Source organism: Myotis daubentonii, chromosome 7 (genome assembly GCF_963259705.1).
Source record: "Myotis daubentonii chromosome 7, mMyoDau2.1, whole genome shotgun sequence".
Lineage (NCBI taxonomy): Eukaryota > Metazoa > Chordata > Mammalia > Chiroptera > Vespertilionidae > Myotis > Myotis daubentonii.
The window spans coordinates 56,649,357-56,667,707 of record NC_081846.1 but is presented as its reverse complement, the minus strand read 5'-3'; the positions used below and the strand labels follow the sequence as shown (position 1 = coordinate 56,667,707).

Below are 18,351 nucleotides of genomic sequence, written 5' to 3'. Positions count from 1 at the left end.
AGAGGGACATGGGGGTCCCCTGCCCAGGCATGATTCCTGGGCCAGAGGCCTCAGGCCTGGGCGGGGGCCAGAGCCAGTGATCGGGGGGAGATGGGAGTCCCCTGTCCAAGCCTGACACCTCTGGCGGAGGCGTCAGGCCTGGGCAAGGGGCCGATCAGGTGATCGGAGGGTGATGGGGGTCTACGCTTCTGGCTGAGGCATCAGGCCTGGGTAAGGGGCAGAGCCAGCAATCGGAGAGGTCTGGGGGTCCCCTTCCCAGGCCTGATACCTGGGCCAGAGGCATCAGGCCTGGACTGGGGGCAGAATCAGTCATGGGGGGAAATGAGGGTCCCCTGCCCAGGCCTGACACCTCTGTCAGAGGCGTCAGGCCTGGGCAAGGGGCCGATCCTGCGATTGGAGGGTGATGGGGGTCAACGCCTGAGGGCTCCCAGTATGTGAGAGGGGGCAGGCTGGGCTGAGGGACACTCCCCCCCCACACACACACACACACCCAGTGCACGAATTTCGTGCACCGGGCCCCTAGTGTTAAATAAAAGAAGTCAGATACAAAGGCCACATACTGTATGGGACTTTGTACAAAAAATGTCAAAAATAGGCAAATTCATAGAGAGAGAAAAATAGATTAGTGGTTGCCAGAGGCTTGGAAAAGACTGGGGTTCTTTGGGAGGGTAAAAAATGTTCTGAAATTAGGTAGTGATGTATTTACTAAAAACCACTGAATTTTACACTTAAGAAAAAAATGACTTGAACACTGAAAATTAAAAAAACTTGTTGAGAGACATTTTTAAAAGACCTGAAAAAATAGAAAAATATCCTGTGCTTATGGATTAAAAAGATTAACATTGTTAAGATGACTAATCCTGAGATTAGTCTACAAATTCAATATAATCCTTGTGAATATCAGGTGGCTCTTTTGCAGAAATTAAAATTTTGCATAAAATTCATATGGAAATGCTAAGAACCCAGAGTAGCAAAACCAATCTTGAAAAAAAAACAAACAAAAACCCACGCACACTTTTCAATTTCAACATTTACTATAAATCTACAGTAATTAAAACAGTGTGGTACTAGTATAACAGACAAACAGATCCATGAAATAGAATTAGGAGTCTAGAAATAAACCCTCGAATATATGGTCAATTGATTTTTCAACAAGGTGCCAAGATAATTCAAAGGGGAAAGAACAGTTTTTTTCAACAAATGGTGCTAAGACAACTAGATATCCACATTAAAAAAAAAAAAAATGAAGCTGGATCTCTACTTTATATCACTTATAAAAATAAAGTAAAAATTGATCACACACCTAAATCTAAGAGCTAAATCTATAAAAGTCATAGAAGAAAACATAGGTGTAAATCTTTGAGATTTGGGATTAGGCAATGGTTTCTTAGATATTACACCCACGGTATATGCAACAAAAGAAAAAAACGCACAGATAAAGTGGATTTCATCAAAATGTAATACTTTTGTGTAGTAAAGGGAAAAAATATTTATATTTGATAAGGGGCTAGTACAGTGATGGTGAACCTTTTGAGCTCGGCGTGTCAGCATTTTGAAAAACCCTAACTTAACTCTGGTGCCGTGTCACATACAGAAATTTTTTGATATTTGCAACCATAGTAAAACAAAGACTTATATCTTTGATATTTATTTTATATATTTAAATGCCATTTAACAAAGAAAAATCAACCAAAAAAATGAGTTCACGTGTCACCTCTGACACGTGTGTCATAGGTTCGCCATCACTGGTCTAGCATCTAAATTTATATATAAACAACTCAACAATACAATAAAAAGACAACCTAGCTTTTGGTTTGTTTGTTTGTTTGTTTTAATATATTTTTATTGATTTCAGAGTAGAAGGGAGAGGGATAGAAACATCAATGATGAGAAAGAATCATTGACTGGCTGCCTCCTGCATGCCCCCTACTGGGGATTGAGCCCGAAACCCAGGCATATGCCCTGACCGGGAATCAAACCGGTGATCTCTTGGTTCCTGGGTTGATGCTCAACTGTGAGCCACACCTAGCCAGGCACCCGATTTTTAATATGGACAAAGGATCTGAATAGACATTTCTCCAAAGATGATATAAAATGGCCAATAAGCACACTAATCACCAGAAAAATGCATATCAAAACCACAATGAGAAACCACAAGGATGGCTATAATTTAGAAAGCAAACAAGTGTTAATGATATGGAGAAATTGTAATCCCTATACATTGCTAGTGAGAATGTAAAATGGCACAGCTGCTTTGGAAAATAGTCTGGCAGTTCCTCAAATGTAAGCACAGAGTTACCATCTGACCTACCAATTCCGTTCCTAATTATACAGCCAAGAAAACAACAGATGCTCACTCAACTTGTGCATGAATTTCCTAGCCTCATTATTATAACAGCTAAAAAAACTGAAACAATCTAAATTCAATCAACTGAAGAGTGGGTAAGCAAAAAGTGATAAATTTATACAATGGAATATTATTCAGTCATGAAAAGTCATGAAGTACTAATATATGCTACAACATGGATAAACCTTGAAAATCTGCTAATAAGTAAAAGAGGCCAGACACAAAAGGCCATATGAAATGTCAAGAATAGGCAAATCTTTAAAGAATTTTAAAAATGGAAGAAACCAAATAAAGATGTAGAGATGAAAGAAATGTTTAAATTGTCTGAATAAAATACAAGTAAAACAACAACAACAAAAAATAGGCAAATCTTTAGAGACAGAAAATCGATTAGTAGTTGCCAGGGACTAGAGAGAAAGGGAATAGGAGTGACTGCCAATAGGCATGGGGTTTCTTTTGAAGTGATAAAAATGTTCAAAATTAGATAGTGGTGGTAGTTGTACAACCCCATAAATATACAAAAAACCACTGCATTGTTTGCTTATAAAAGGGTGAGTTTTATCATGTAATTACATCTCAAATTTAAAAAATATTTTTTAAATTTAGTTTTTTATTGAATTTATTGGGGTGACTAGTTAATAAAGTTATATAGATTTCAGGGGTACAATTCTACAACACATCATTTACATTCTATTGTGTTTACCAAACCAAATCAAGTCTCCTTCCATCACCATTTATGCTCCCTTTACTCTCTATCTTCCCCCTCTCTCCTTTCTCCCCTCTGTAATCACTATACTGTTGTCTATGTATTTGTCTATGAGGCTGTGTGTGTTTTTTCTGCTTAATCCCCTCACTTTTTCACCCAGCCTCCCTAAAATTACAGTTACATGGTGGCTTAAGTTACCTAAACATTTATTTTCCATAATCCAGCAATTTTCAACCAGTGTGCTGCAAGAATTTTTAGAACATGCAATATCTTAACTATTTAGTCAGGGGCATTGGCCTCTTTCCCTTAGATTGGCAAATAACAAAATGACAACAGCCAACTAATAATAGCCGTCTGGTGTGAGTGAATCAAAATTATGCCTATTTTTTTATCAAATCGGCAAAAAATAATATATTTTTTGGTGTGCCATAGAATTTTAGTAATTAGTTTATGTGTTCCATGAGATGAAAAAGGTTGAAAATCGCTGCCATAAGCTAGTGAAAATATATTGTCCTATACAAAGACATACAATCTTTCACTAATCTTACCAATTTTCAAATCATCAGCCAGGCTTTCTTTTGTAAGATTCAACAATTCTCTCCCATCGATGTTATTCATTTTGAAAACACCAACAAGGTCTTTTAAATCTTGTGCACAAAGCCATGCTGAGACATCATCTTCGGACCAATCTTCAGTGAACTGCTTCAGTTGCCCTTCTGTGCTCCTTGCTTAAAAAGCAAACAAACAATCCCACAAACAAATAGGCAAGTGAAATAACAACAAAAGAAAAATGGCTTCCTTTATATATTAAAAAGTAAATAAAATGTCCTTAAATCTGTGTTTTACTACTTTAACATCCCTTTAAAATTTTTCAGAACATCAAATAGCATATATAAATAAAGTGCTATTTAATACATTAAATACTACTCTTTTGGAACTTTTTTTGCTGAAAACAATTTTTCTTTATTATATAAAATACTTATCAGGAAAAGAATTCTATTGGCTCTCTCATCTGCATATTAGCTCCACTATTTGGTTAATTTTGGCAGTGATAAAAATAAATAAAACTCTTAAATTATGTGTCAGCATTGCTTGATGAGGCCAAAAATAAAACCAGCAAAATAAAACTATAATTTCTATTTTGTTTACAGGCTATATTTATTTGGAAAAAATGAGTATGGAGTATAAATAGCTTACAAAACTATGGGACATGTGATATACACGAGTGTGCACCCAAAGTATTTATTGAGAGTTTTAACATAGGTAACTACTTTAACACGGTCTTCTCTAAAACTATCTTTAAATTATATTTTAAATAAGGATGTATACTTTATACTGAGGAAAGCAATGTTAATAATTGGTTAAAAAAAATACTGAATTTCTGATTTTAAAGGTGAGACGGGTTGAACTGGGTTAAATATAAAGTCCTTACTAACCTTGGCCAAGTGTTTCCGGGTCAAACTGCCAGATGTTCACTGTTTTGTCCATTGAACCAGTAGCAAGCAAAAGGATATTGGGGGCAAAGGCACAAGTTGTGACATACCTAGTTAATAAAAACAACTATTATGTATCCTCATACTAATTTTTTAATTATATTAATACAAAATAAGGTTAAGTTCAGACCTGGTATGCTGCGTCAGTGTGTGAAGTATATTTTCAGTATTCTGAAAAACAAAACAACAAAATAATAGCTTTACATTAACTCAGGCAAAAGTTACTAATAAAAAAATTGTTTGACATAAATGGTTTATATACTCTATGTGTTTTAATATTATTAGTTACTAATATAGGTTGAAACTTTACCTAATGAATAAAAAAATAGCATCTACACCTAATAAAATTATCAGGTACCTATTTCACTCTTTCTTAATTATCAGCACTGTTATCTACTGCCCACTTTCCTAGAAATTTTTAGTCTAATGTATTCTTGACTTTTGCTGATGTGTTTGAACTTACTAATAATAACCTAAACATCTATTATGTGAAATAATTTATATTTTTGCTATGGCATTTGACTTGTACCTACTGCAAGACCAATGAGTAGAAATTAGTCACTTAATGGATTCTGAATACACTTAGCAGGCCCTCCACTATTAGACTCATAATAAGTCTTTCCTCAACACTGACTCCTCCTGGAGAATATTTTAATTAACTACATCTTCACTATATGTGAATGTTGATTTTTCTTCATACTCATGCAACCTGGTCTTTATTTATATGGTTCTACCCAAAACTCCCATTCTCCCCAAAACGATTATAACCTACTCTTTCTCATAATGGTCTCTAAATCTAGCCAGAACTCGAACAGTGGTTGGCCACTCTCAGCTATACCCTCACATACTCTGGGGTAAACATTCACCCTTTGTTGTTATGAAAACCTGATGTAAAACTTTAAGAATAATTGATATAAAGCAGTATTTTGGATATTGATGCTCTTTGCATCTGTATTTTCTTTGCTCAGATTAAACATCTGTCCATTTTAAAATCATTATTGAAATATTCAAGGACTTGTCCCAGAATCAGTACCTTACTTGCATAACTATTTCAGCATCTCTGAAAATATTTATATTATATTATTGGGCACACTAAACAGGAAAAAAGTATATATTTTTTTCATCTTGCCTAACTAAACTTGAAGTTCAGTAGCCTAATAAATAAACATACTTTACACAGATCACACACCAAGATTTTTAAATACTTACAATATCATACACTATAACAGACTTATCCACTGATCTTTAAAAGAAAAAAAAGTATGAGTGAAAAATTCTATAAAAACAGTATAGTATCTATTTAATTAGTATTTTAAAATCATTTAAATAACTTTTTCAGAAAAGGCTAAAATATTGATACACATTTAGAATGCACTTTTTTATATGATGAACTTTTATTTAAACAACTACATGCCATATATGAAATTTATCAGAAAATTATAATCTTTATTAAACACTAGCATATGCAACTTATACTATATAAGCCATAAAGAGAATAAGAATTTGTTATATATAAATAAGACACAACCCCATGTCAAGTTAGTAACTCAAAGGGAAAAACCACTACAAGGAAAAGGTATTACTTGCTACTTGGTTTTTATTTCAGATAGCATTGTTCTTTATCATTGATATGGCTGTGCCTTAATTACTAATCAATATATATATGTCTTAATTGTGACCCATTTTTGAAAATTATAATTTTAAACTTGGTATGAACTCTACATGGCTTCGGTTAATGGTATAAAAATTAAAAGCAACTATGAGGGCCAGTGTTCTCAGTGGTTAGAGCATAGGCCTACACATCGAAGGGTCTTGGGTTCAATTCCTGGTCAAGGGCACATAGCTGGTTTTCAGGTTTGATCCCCGGCCCTAGTCTGGGCACGTGTGGGAGGCAAACAATTGATGTGCATCTCTCACATCGAAAATCACCAGGGATTATTCCAGTGGTGGAAAAAAATCATCAAACAAAAAAAGGCAATACTATACAAAGTACATAATTAAAAACAACAGATAAATATGCCCTATATGGTATTTTCCCCCTTTGGAAATGATATATGTTGCAAGGCAAGAAAACATAGTAATACAAGTGTTACCACCCTCTGTACAACTTTAATAATATTTGTACTTATTATTAAAAGGTAGCTGATTACAGTCTGACCACAGGAATCCTACCTATGGAAGCCTTAAAATTCCTTTCAATAAGAGTTAAAATTCCTTAATAGTAGGCTACTGAGTGTTGATAATGCATCTTGAATGCAGCATCTGTGTCATATACTCAAAATAAGAATTATACTTTAAATGTTCAAATGTAAAATAAAATACAAGAAAATGGGAATCATATAAATGCATTTGGATGCCAAAAAACAACAACACATAGTTATAGCATTATGTGCTAAATTTCAGCCAAAAAACTTTAAGAAATCATACTCATACCTAATATTAGTTGAGTATGTATATGCTAGACATAATTTATAGACATTCTTATTTAGCCTTAAATCCCTTACAGTACAAGGTATTGTTTTTGGAATATCAAATTCTTAGGGAAAACTCCATTACTTCTGAGCATCCCCAAAAAAGGAAACTAAAAGAAAATTCCAATTTCTGAGACTACCACTGGTACAATTAAAATTAATTCACCCTAATGATATATAAATGAGAAGCTGGATCATGATTAGTAATCTTAAAAGCACTGTATTGGGAAAACAGAAATTAGGACAACAAACAAGAGTTCACATATGGGAATAGCAAACAATAAGACCTAACAAATACCATGCTCATGGACAGGAATAATTAACATCATTAAAACGTCCATACTACCCAAAGCAATCTACAGATCCAATGCAATCCCTATCAGAGTTGAAGGTATCACGTTACCTGATATGAAACTATGTTACAAGACTATATAGTACATGGTACTGGTATAAAAACAGACACAAAGATCAATGGAACAGAACAGAGCCCAGACATAAACCCATATCTATACGGTAAATGTCTGTTCTAATTTATATCAAAATGGTTTAAGGAAATTACAACTAAATAGCTTACCCTGAGACTAGCATCTGCCCATTGTGAGAAAAAGCACAAGTCAGAACAGGAGCACTGTGCCCACTCAGTGCACTTTTATATTTTAATTTAAAACCTGCAAATAATAAGGTGAGAAAATTAGCAAGCTGGCCCTTAGAATTCACTCTTATGTCAAAGCTATTACACAATTATTAATTCAATTAATCTTTCAGTGCCTACAGGACACAAATGAAAAAAATTCCCATGCAACTCAGATACTGGAATGTAGTGTGATTAAATGGTTTCCAAAGTTCAGAAATAGGTAAAGAAAATGGTATGCTCAGCAAACAACAGACAGGGGATTGCTATAATTATCAAATTTTAAAAATATATAAAAATTTAAAGTATATTATAATCTTTGTATTTGATTTTAAAATATATTTAATAATATTAAATATACTAGATGCCCAGTGCACAAAATTCGTACACTGGGGGGAAGGGTTTCCTCAGCCCAGCCTGTGCCCTCTCACAGCCCGGGACCCCTTGCTCCTTACCGCCCACCTGCTTACTGCTCCTTACTGCCCAGCTCGCTGATTCTTAGTGCCCAGCTCGCTGCTCCTTAGCGCTGCCACGGAGGCAGGAGAGGCTCCTGCCACCGCCACTACACTCACAAGCCGCGAGCCCTGCTTCTGGCTGAGCAGCACTCCCGCTGTGAGAGTGCACTTAGCACCAGGGGGCGGCTCCTGCATTGAGTGTCTGCCCCCTGGTGATCAGTGTGCATCATAGCAACTGGTCATTCTGTCATAACAGTTGCTTAGGCTTTTATTATATAGACTAGAGGCCCGGTGCACGAATTAGTGCACCAGCGGGGTCCCTCGGCCTGGCCTGTGGGATTGGGCCAAAACTGGCTCTCCGAGGAATCCTGGATAGTGAGAGGGTGCAGGCCAGGCCGAGGGACCCCACCCAGTGCACGATTGGGGCCAAGGAAGGACATAGGAGGTTGGCCAGCTGGGAAGGGCCGCGGGAGGGTTCCAGGGCATGTCCGGCCCATCTCGCTCAGTCCTGATTGGCCAGACCCCAGCAGAAAGCTAACCTACCAGTTGGAGCGTCTGCCCCCTGGTGGTCAGTGCATGTCATAGTGACTGGTCCACCAGATGACTGTCCCCTGGTGGTCAGTGCATGTCACAGCAAGCAGCTGAGCAGCCTTAGCATATCATTAGCATATTACGCTTTGATTGGTTGAACAGACAACTGGACGACTGGGCACTTAGCATATCAGGCTTTTATTATATAGGATTAGTTAATAATATACATATATCAATTTCCCAAAAGCCTAAAAAGAATCAAATAGCAGTAGTTTTTAAAATCTGATATTAAGTATTTTCTCATTTCATATATGAAAAATAATCAATGGTAATTTACACATCTTATAATTCCAATATATCTTATAACATGCCCACCAAGTATGGTAACACTAAAATCTTTTACTTCCTATAAGCTCTTGAAAAGAAATATCACAACTATTTTAAAGGAACTCAATATATTTTAGTAACAGCCTATAAAAATAATTATTAAGAAGAAATTGCCCTGGGGGTTGGAGAGGACAAGGAACTAAGTGAAATCTATAATTTTCTCAGACCTAATGAAAACTTTTTTGAAGTGTTAATGGCTCTTAAGATGGCAAGTATTTAACTAAACAAAAAGATCTTTAGAGCAAGTTTCAACAATATATATATACACACACATATATATTTGTTTTTATTTATTATTAAATATGCATTTTCTGTTCAAAATAGGAAAAAATAGATTTTTATCTGGGAGAACAGACATGGGCATTAAAAGCACTGTTTAGAACATGCAGATCAGTAAATAGGCATAATCAATCAAACAAAGCAAAAATGTTAAGCTACCAACCAAATGAAGACCAAAAAACTTGCAATATGACCATAAGAAAAGGTTACATTCTCAAAGATAAGATACATATGTCTATCTACTCTCCTCCACAGAAAAGCAATTAAAATAGGGTACAAATAACATAAATGCTTTATAAAAATGTTTTAAATGAACATTAATAAACTGTTATGTATATCTTTTTAAGATTTTTTTATTGATTTTTTAGAGAGAGAAAGGAAGAAAGAGAACATCCATGTGAGAGTAAAACATTGGTTATCTGCCTCCTGCACACCCCCTATCAGGGATTGAGCCCACAACCCGGGCCTGTGCTCTGACTGGGAATCGAACATGGATGACGCCCAACCAATTGAGCCACACGAGCCAGGGCTGCTATGTATATTTTTAAAAGAATCAGCGTAAAGATACATTTTCCAGACAATGTATAAGAAGCTTTACTTTGAAACAATTTTATTTATTTTATTTAAAATATATTGTGTTTAGAACATCTACAAATATAGAACATCTATATATATATATGACTATGTTCATGGCTTCTTATAAGAATTTTACTTTGATAGGAACAGAAGGCAGAGGTAGGATAGATGAGAGAAATAAAGAAACTCTTACCCTCCTCAGCAAGTAACTGAATACATTACTAAGTGTAACCTAATACGCAATGAAATAACTAAATTTCCACAAAAAGAAATGCATCTCTTTCCTGATAATAGGCCCTTCTTTATACACTAGTTAGTATAATGACAAAGAGTCTCTCTTTGACCAAACTCTGTCAGATTCTTCTGAGTTGTCTTCTCAACTAGTCCTTGATCTTGGCCTATAAAGACTAACATAGTTTCTAAGAGCCCAAGGTTGCATCCCCAGCATGGCTCTAGCCTCCTTAAAGTGCCTGCATGAGAAAACTCAAGATTGTCAAAAAATTTTTACTAAGTATTTATTTCATCCAACACCTGAAGATAGGGTTCCTGACTCCCAGGCCTTGTAGGAAGTTAGTAGTTTAACTTCCTTAAGTTCCAATTAGCAAACCAAGATGGGTTTCACATGAATCAACACCCACATCTTCCTTCTTCCTTTAAAATGCCCAGTCACCTCTGTATAACCTGAGGTTGAGCTCAGTTCATGGTGGACTCTTTTCCCTATTGCAACCACTTCAACTACTGTCCCACTTTGCTTATCTTTCATAATAATTATTAACAAAATGTAATCTGTGATATAACTGAAGCTTATTAGATAATAAAATAAGAATTTTTTAGGCATCTGAAGCAAATGGCCAATTGACCATATATTTCAGAGCTCCCATTAATGGTAATAAAGGGCCCACCCGGCATGGCTCAGTGGTTGAGCGTCAATCTATGAACAAGGAGGTCATGGTTCAATTCCAGGTCAGGGCACATGCCCAGGTTGTGGGATCGCTCCCCAGTGTGGGCGGGCAGGAGGCAGCCAATCAATGATTCTCTCTCATCATTGATGTTGCTATCTATCTCTCCCTCTCTCTTCCTCTCTGAAATCAATAAAAATATATTAAAAAAATAAAATGTTAATAAAGGAATAAAGATAAATTCACATCAATGAAGAGAACAGGAATGGGGCATCAACAAACCAGAAACTGAAACCAATTTTGGAAAGGCAGAAAGGAAATTAACTGAATAGATAGTTCAGAGGAGTAATAGCCCAGAATGCCTAGAGAAAACTAATCTGCCCTAGGAAACTCCAAAGGATTTGGGATTATCAACAGTTGGTGGAAAGGAAAGTCTGAATGACACAAATATAGACCTGGAAATAGAAAAGGTAACTAAAGTCTATTTATGAAACACTCAGTGTCTTCCTCCCTGACCTGCCACAGCATGTTGCTCCACAGCCAGGTGCTCTTCCCCAGGCAAACATTTCTAAGGAAAATAACTGCCAGGGGAGCTCCAGGGCAGTTCCCGAGGTCAGAATCCCCAAATTCTCTAAGCTCCCACCCGCTCCCCAATAAGGGTCAACTACCCACCTCCTTATACTAAAGGAAAGTCAGCAAAACAAACCACCATGTGCACAGAGCTTCTAAACATCCTATTGTCTAATTTTTAAATGTCAATGGAATACAAGACCACCAGACATTTGCTTTAAGTAACTACAAGAAAGAGAAAGATCAGGGTAAACAAAAAACAAACAAACAAACAACAACAAAAAAAAACAGCCCAAGAGCTAACAAAGATGATCAGGACCCAAGGGAACTTAAAAACAAAACAGAAATCCTCTCACTGATATCCTAAAAGCTTTTAAGAGATCTTGCATTCATAACATAAAAGGAGGACACTATGAAAAAGAAATAGAGAAGATGAGCTTTTAGAAATTAAAAATGTCATCAATGAGTTGAAAAAACTCAAAGAAGGTTAAAGATAAAGCTGAGGAATTTTTCAGTGAAGTAGAAAAAAAGATAAACAGATAAATGTGGGAGGTGGTGGTGGTGGTGGGGGGAAACAATCACAGAAAATCATGTCAGAAGGTCCAACACAATTAATGGGAGTTATACAAAGAGAGGAAGGAGAGAAGAAATTAATAAAGAAATAACATAAAGGGACACTGTGTTCCAAAATTGAATGACTTCAGTTTCTTCACTAAAGGGTCACCTGAAGGAATAGTACAATGCATGAGGAAAAGACTCAAGAAAAACAATAAACAATAACTACAGTGAATAAATTTAAAATCTGTTAGTAAAAACCGTATTTATAGACTGTGTGAAAACCACCTAGAGTTGAAAACAGATAAAGTGCAAAGTGTAGTTACCTCTCTGTGTGCTGGCGGTGAGGTCACAATCAGCTGTCAGCACAAACTTTTTAAAACATTTGTATGTCTTACTCTGGTTAAAAGTTCTTAAAACATTTCAATAATCACTCTTAGATATCCAGAGGACCTTAGGCAAGAAGATCAATTAAAATAGAAATTTTATCTGGATCACAAACAATTTTAGAGAACTACTAGTTGAATACATACCTAAGATATGGCTAAAAGAAACAACCCAAATTTTGGTCTGGCAATCCTGACCGCATGATGCCAATCGAAAACACTGAAGACCTTGTTCTCCATCTAAAAATGTAAATTTATTAAAAATAAGTACACAATAATTGAAAAAAACATTTAAACCAAAAATATTTCACTTTCTTATACTGACACTAGAGGCCCAGTGCATGAATTCGTGCACAGGTGGGGTCCGGCCAGCCCACCCCAATAGGACTGATTGGGGGTGGGGCCGGCCCAGGGGAGGGGCCGCCCCCTGTTCAAATTCCCAGGTTGAACTCCCAGTCAAACTCCTGGTCAAGGGGACAATTTGCATATTAGCCGTTTATTATATAGGATAATTCTATTCAATTAATTCAGGGGTGGGGAACCTTCAGCCCAAGGGCCGTATAAGGTCCACGAGATCATTTGGTCTGGCCCTGCCAAGGAATTAGGGGTGAGTTAATTAAATTGAGTCCAGGAGGTAAGAGCAGGGGAGGCTCATCCAGAGTGACTTCTTCCCAGCTGAAATCTAAAGGAGGATTAAGAGTGAACCAGGTGAAGAGTCCACATGGAAAACCCTTGGAAAAATCTTAGAAACACTGAAGAAATGGAAGAAGGCCAGTGTGGCAAGAAAATGCATGAGGCCACATGTGATTTGAGATGAGGCAGGGAAACGGAACATGTACTTATAGGGCTTGTGTTTTGGGATATGATAGTTTATCTTACTTTAACATTATTTTAACAAGCCATGATGGGTTTGAAATAGGGGAATGCCAACCCCATCCTGATACTGTCTCGACCTGAGCTAGCCAACAGGGTCATGCCTGGCCACACGTGGCTACAGAACACTTGAAATGTGGCTAGTCCAAACTGAGACTTAATATACACACCAGATTTCAAAGACCTGGTACCAAAAATATACACATACTAAAGAGTCTGATTTCACATATAATATCTCTTTGTAATTTCAATGTGATTAGAAAACATAATAGAAAAGGATGATTCCTTAAAATGAATAAAAGGGCTCCTTTTCTGATGAAATAAGAACCAAAAGTCATATACAAATTACAAACAGGACTCACTAGTGCTTAAAGGAATAAAATAACTAACCAGAAACTGGCTGTGAAGAAAAATCGCAGCAGGTCATTCCAAGATCATGTGCTTTTTCACTATGCAAACATCTCATTTTATCATCCCACACGGTTAAGTCTCCACATGAGGAGCCAGTGACAAAGAGGTTTCCGTCGAGAGAAAATGCACAGGCCACCAAGGAGCCATCCTCAACACTACCACATCTGGAATAAAAGCAAAAAGGAGGTTTTCATTTCCTACCACCTTTTACTTATAGCACAATTTCTTGGCTATTACAGAACCAAAAAGAAAGGGTTATAGATGCCTATAAAAATAAAATATTTTTTACGCTATAAACTAAAACCTGCTTTCTACAAATAAGAGGATTTAAATATTATCTTAACATGCTCAAGCCAAACCAAAGTTCACATACCTCCATATTATTTTCCTGAACAGCAAGTCGGTATGTATGGACACATTAAGATATACAAAACTTAACAAAAATGATGTCACCCAACAATATAAATTAGTCACATATTTTTTTAAAAGATGAAACCATTTTTTTAAAATATATTTCTTTGTTGATTTCAGAGAGGAAGGAATAGGGAGAGAAACATCAGTGGTGAAAGAGAACCAGCAATTGGCTTCCTCCTGCACACCCCCCACCGGGGATAGAGCCCGGAACCCAGGCATGCGCCCCTGGCCGGAATCAAACCTGGGACCCTTCAATCTGCAGGCTGACACTCTATCCACTGAGCCAAACAGGCCAAGGCGATGAAACTATTTTTATTGAATAACATGCTATTGGGGTTAAAGGTACTTTCAACTTTTGTATTAAAATCACCCAAAAGCAATAGTAAGGCCTTTCACCTCATCTTCAAATGCAAATTCTTTATGAAAAGGAAGTGCTGTTAACGAGTTAAAATGATGTTGGGAAGATGAAGAAGCACTGTGCTAGTGTGCTAACAATATCAGTTTCTCATTTAGGAAAAATAAACTAGTAAAAAAACAATGATTGGTGCAGAGTCCCATCCAGTGCTCAAATCTATAGCAGTATCATTTTATATCGTTAATCACATACATTGGTGAACTAATGCTATAGAGGCAGAATTCAAAAAGACTCCTCAGCTGACAGCTCTATTTCATTTCTAGAATATGACTTAAAGACATTCCATTCTTTCTGTGCTTTCTCTTTAAACAGTTCATTAACATCACTTGAAACACATCAGCTTCTTCAACCCAAAGACCTAAACCTAAATGAGCAACACTTGTTTACCAGCTGGCATTTGTGCTCTGAGCGATGTTGAGGGGTAGGGAGAGGGGAAGGTACATTAGGCTATTTTAATTGGTAACAATTAAATGTTTATGGTTTCTAAAGTACTGAATGTCACTGAACTGTACACTTAAAGATGGTAAATTTTGTGTTATAAACATTTCACCACATGTAAGTACACAAAAGTACATAGTTTTAATGTTGGTAAGTGGAACATTACTCATGTAAATTAATTGATGTATTTTTATCCAACAGTTTTCAGGTGTTGGGGTTTTTTCTTTTGTTTTTCTTAAGAAATGATAATACAATACCACTCTTATCACAACCTTCTTCCTTCTGGGCTTAGGTCTCTCACCCAGCAAGAATCTCGTAAGGAAATAGTTGTGTCTCTTAAAGTGAGACATACCAACCATTATTATTATTAGTTAATCCTCACCCGAGGATATTTTTTCCATTGACTTTTAGAGAGAGTAGAAGGGAGGGGGAGAGACACAGAGAAAGAACCATCGATGTGAGAGAGACACACTGATTGGTTGCCTCCTGAATGCACCCCAACCAGAGCCAGGGATGGAGCCTGCAACCAAGGTACCTGCGACCCTTCAGTCCCAGGTGACGCTCCAACCAGTGAACAAACCGGCCAGGGCCATTACTTTATTAAGAACACTTGAGCCAACGAGCTACAAAAATCAAGAATCACAGTAAACATCTGTTCTTATGGCCTTCAGAAGACAGGTCAAAATATTTTTCCTTGTGATGTCTGAAATTTATCTGAATCTTAAAGTCATGAAAATATTTTTTTTTCCGTAGGCCTGTTAAAAGGACTGAAAATGGAAAGGGTTTAAATATCCATACCTATGTAACTTGTATGACTGCGCATTCCACAAAATAACAGTTCCATCAGCTGCCCCTGATACCAAGCAAGTGGAGTCTGGGGAAAACCGGCAAACCCTCACAGGGCTGCCACTGGGCTGCACCATCACTGCCAATGTCTGTCCATTCTGAGTATTCCATAGGACAGTGGTACCATCTGTTGAACATGATGCCAAAATATGTCCTGAAGGGGAGAAACAGCAGCAGTGGACAGCATAGGTGTGAAACTTCAATGGAGAGTGTGCCAATTCAGTAAAGTCACTCAGGGAGTAGAGGCGAACTGTTTTGTCCAAGGAGCAAGTAGCCAAGAGGGAAGAGGAGAAGGCACAACAGTTGACATCATCGCCATGATCAGCTAATGTGTGAATTAGTTTCACCATGTTCTTCAGTTGAAGTAAAATATCCTGCAGTTTTTAAATAGATAAAGGTTACTTGATCCTCGAAAGCAAATAAATGCAACGTGAATCCATATACAGGGGCCAGGATCAATTTAAAAGTTTGTTCAATGAAAGCTCCTACATTCATATTTTTTAAAGGACAATCTATTATACCAGGGATAAGGGTAATTTGGCAGGAAAAAAAAAAACATTTATAAGACTATAACCTCTGATGATGACCACAGTCACCATTGCCATACCAATTAAGTTCCATAACTCCTAAAACAGAACCTCCTCAAATAACTTCAAATTGATTTGACATTGAATATCTAAAATGTCAGGTATTCATTTCACCTTTGAAGACTTTCCCTTACTTCTCCTCACTGTCTCATTCCAGATCTGCTCACCTCAACTCAAAGAGATTTTCACTATTTTAACACTCTCAGCTGCTCCTTCTATAGGATGGAGCCAAGGCCATGCTCTGCCTTTAAGATGCAGAACTGTAGGGCTCACTCACAAAGACTAACAAAAGGTTTCATTCAAAATGTAAATGGCAGCATAGTAAACTATCATGTCATGCTTTGTCATCTTGTGTGATAAAGAATAAATTGAGGCAAAGAACTAAATTAGTAAATCCAGGAAACCAAGAGAAAATTGACAAATCCTAAATAAAGAGGTAATATGCAAATTGACCCTCATGCCCTTGCATCATAAGATGGCTGCCCTCACGGTGTCACAAGATGGCCAGCAGAGGAGGGCAGATGGGGGGGACCTGCAGGGGAGGGCAATTGGGGGCCATCGGGCCTGCAGGGGAGGGCAGTTGGGGGCGATTGGGCCGGCAAGGGAACAGTTAGGTGTCAATCAGGCCAGTAGGGGAGCAGTTAGGACAGTGATGGAGAACCGATGACACGCAAACTCATTTTTTTGGTTGATTTTTCTTTGTTAAATGGCATTTAAATATATAAACTAAATATCAATATAAATCTTTGTTTTACTATGGTTGCAAATACCAACAATTTCTGTATGTGACACGGCACCAGAGTTAAGTTAGAGTTTTTCAAAATGCTGACACGCCGAGTTCAAAAGGTTTGCCATCACTGGGTTAAGAGGTGATCAGGCTGGCAGGCAGAAGCGGTTAGGGGCAATCAGGCAGGCAAGTGGTTAGAAGCTAGTAGTCCCAGATTGTGAGCGGAATGTCTAACTGCCGGTTTAGGTCCGATCCTGCAGTCGGACATCTGCCGAGGGGGCCCAGATTGGAGGGGGTGCAGGCCAGGCTGAGGGATAACCCCACCACCACCACCAAGTGCACAAATTTCATGCACCGGGCCTCTAGTTTAGAATAAAATCCAAACTTCTCACCAGGGCTTACAAAACCCTATGAGTTAGCTCTTGCCTGCCACACTTCCTCTCCCTCATTTTTTTTCAGCCTCCCCGGCCAGATTCCTGATCTTCAGTCGTCTAACTAGTAAAGCGGTTGGAATTCTCTTCCCTTGTCTTTTGGGATCTTATTTTTTTCATTTAAATCTCAATTTCAGTGTCCCTTTTCAGAGAGGATTTCCCAACCTAAAGCAGCCACTCTCTAGCCTAGCATATCCATCCTCAGACTAGCAATTACCATCTGGTGTACTTGTTATTTGTCTCCCCACTAGAATATAAGCTCTAAAGGAGGAGAGATCTTGTCCGGCTCATTTCTATATCCAGAGTGTAAAAGTGTTCAGGCACATACTGTGCTCAAGTAAATATTTGTTGAATATTTATTCTTTTCCAAACCTAACTGAGTTCTAGCTTTTAAATATTATGTGGACATAAATGCAAAAATGAGAAAATTTAAAATAAAGTTACCAATAGTTAAAAAAAAAAAAAATCTCACAGTGGAAAAAAAAAATGGTGTAGAATGAGGTAGTAATTAATAATCAGCTCTGAAAGGATAAATATAACCTTGGATTGTAAAATGCATAATCTTTTGTTCTAATCTTAATTACAGAACCCTCTACAAAAAGGTGGAGCACGCCTTTTCCCATTTTCATCTTAGCCCAAAAGTTCAGCCTCTTTTTTTGAAACATAAACTCCAATAAAACCTAAAACACAAACAACAAAACACACACACGGGTAAAACCCTGGCAGATGACCCCGCGTTATTGTACTGAAACAAGATCGGCGGTCCTTTCCCTGGAAGTCCAACCCCAGTGTGCAGTGCACACGGGTATGTCCCCGGCAAGGGGCTGCCGCTCCCTCGCAGCTCCGGGCCACAGGCACGGGCAGAGACCGCTCAGCCCCGTCCGCCTGGAGGAGCAGCCCGAGCCTCGGAGGGCGATGCGGCC

The 18,351-nt window shown here is 37.6% G+C and overlaps 1 protein-coding gene across 4 annotated transcripts in view; it reads right to left on the bottom strand.

Annotated features, from left to right (window-relative positions):
• Positions 1–18,351, bottom strand: part of WDSUB1 (WD repeat, sterile alpha motif and U-box domain containing 1) — a 46,988-nt gene that overhangs the window by 28,139 nt on the left and 498 nt on the right. For all 4 annotated transcript variants that reach the window (XM_059704349.1, XM_059704347.1, XM_059704348.1 and 1 more), the window contains exons 2-9: positions 15,636–16,057; positions 13,550–13,734; positions 12,434–12,526; positions 7,592–7,685; positions 5,756–5,789; positions 4,677–4,717; positions 4,490–4,596; positions 3,602–3,781 (exon numbers count right to left, since the gene is read on the bottom strand). In XM_059704349.1, the coding sequence (XP_059560332.1) occupies positions 3,602–3,781; positions 4,490–4,596; positions 4,677–4,717; positions 5,756–5,789; positions 7,592–7,685; positions 12,434–12,526; positions 13,550–13,734; positions 15,636–16,033 (1,132 nt within the window). In that variant the 5' untranslated portion in view covers positions 16,034–16,057. The remainder of the gene's footprint in view (positions 1–3,601; positions 3,782–4,489; positions 4,597–4,676; positions 4,718–5,755; positions 5,790–7,591; positions 7,686–12,433; positions 12,527–13,549; positions 13,735–15,635; positions 16,058–18,351) is intronic.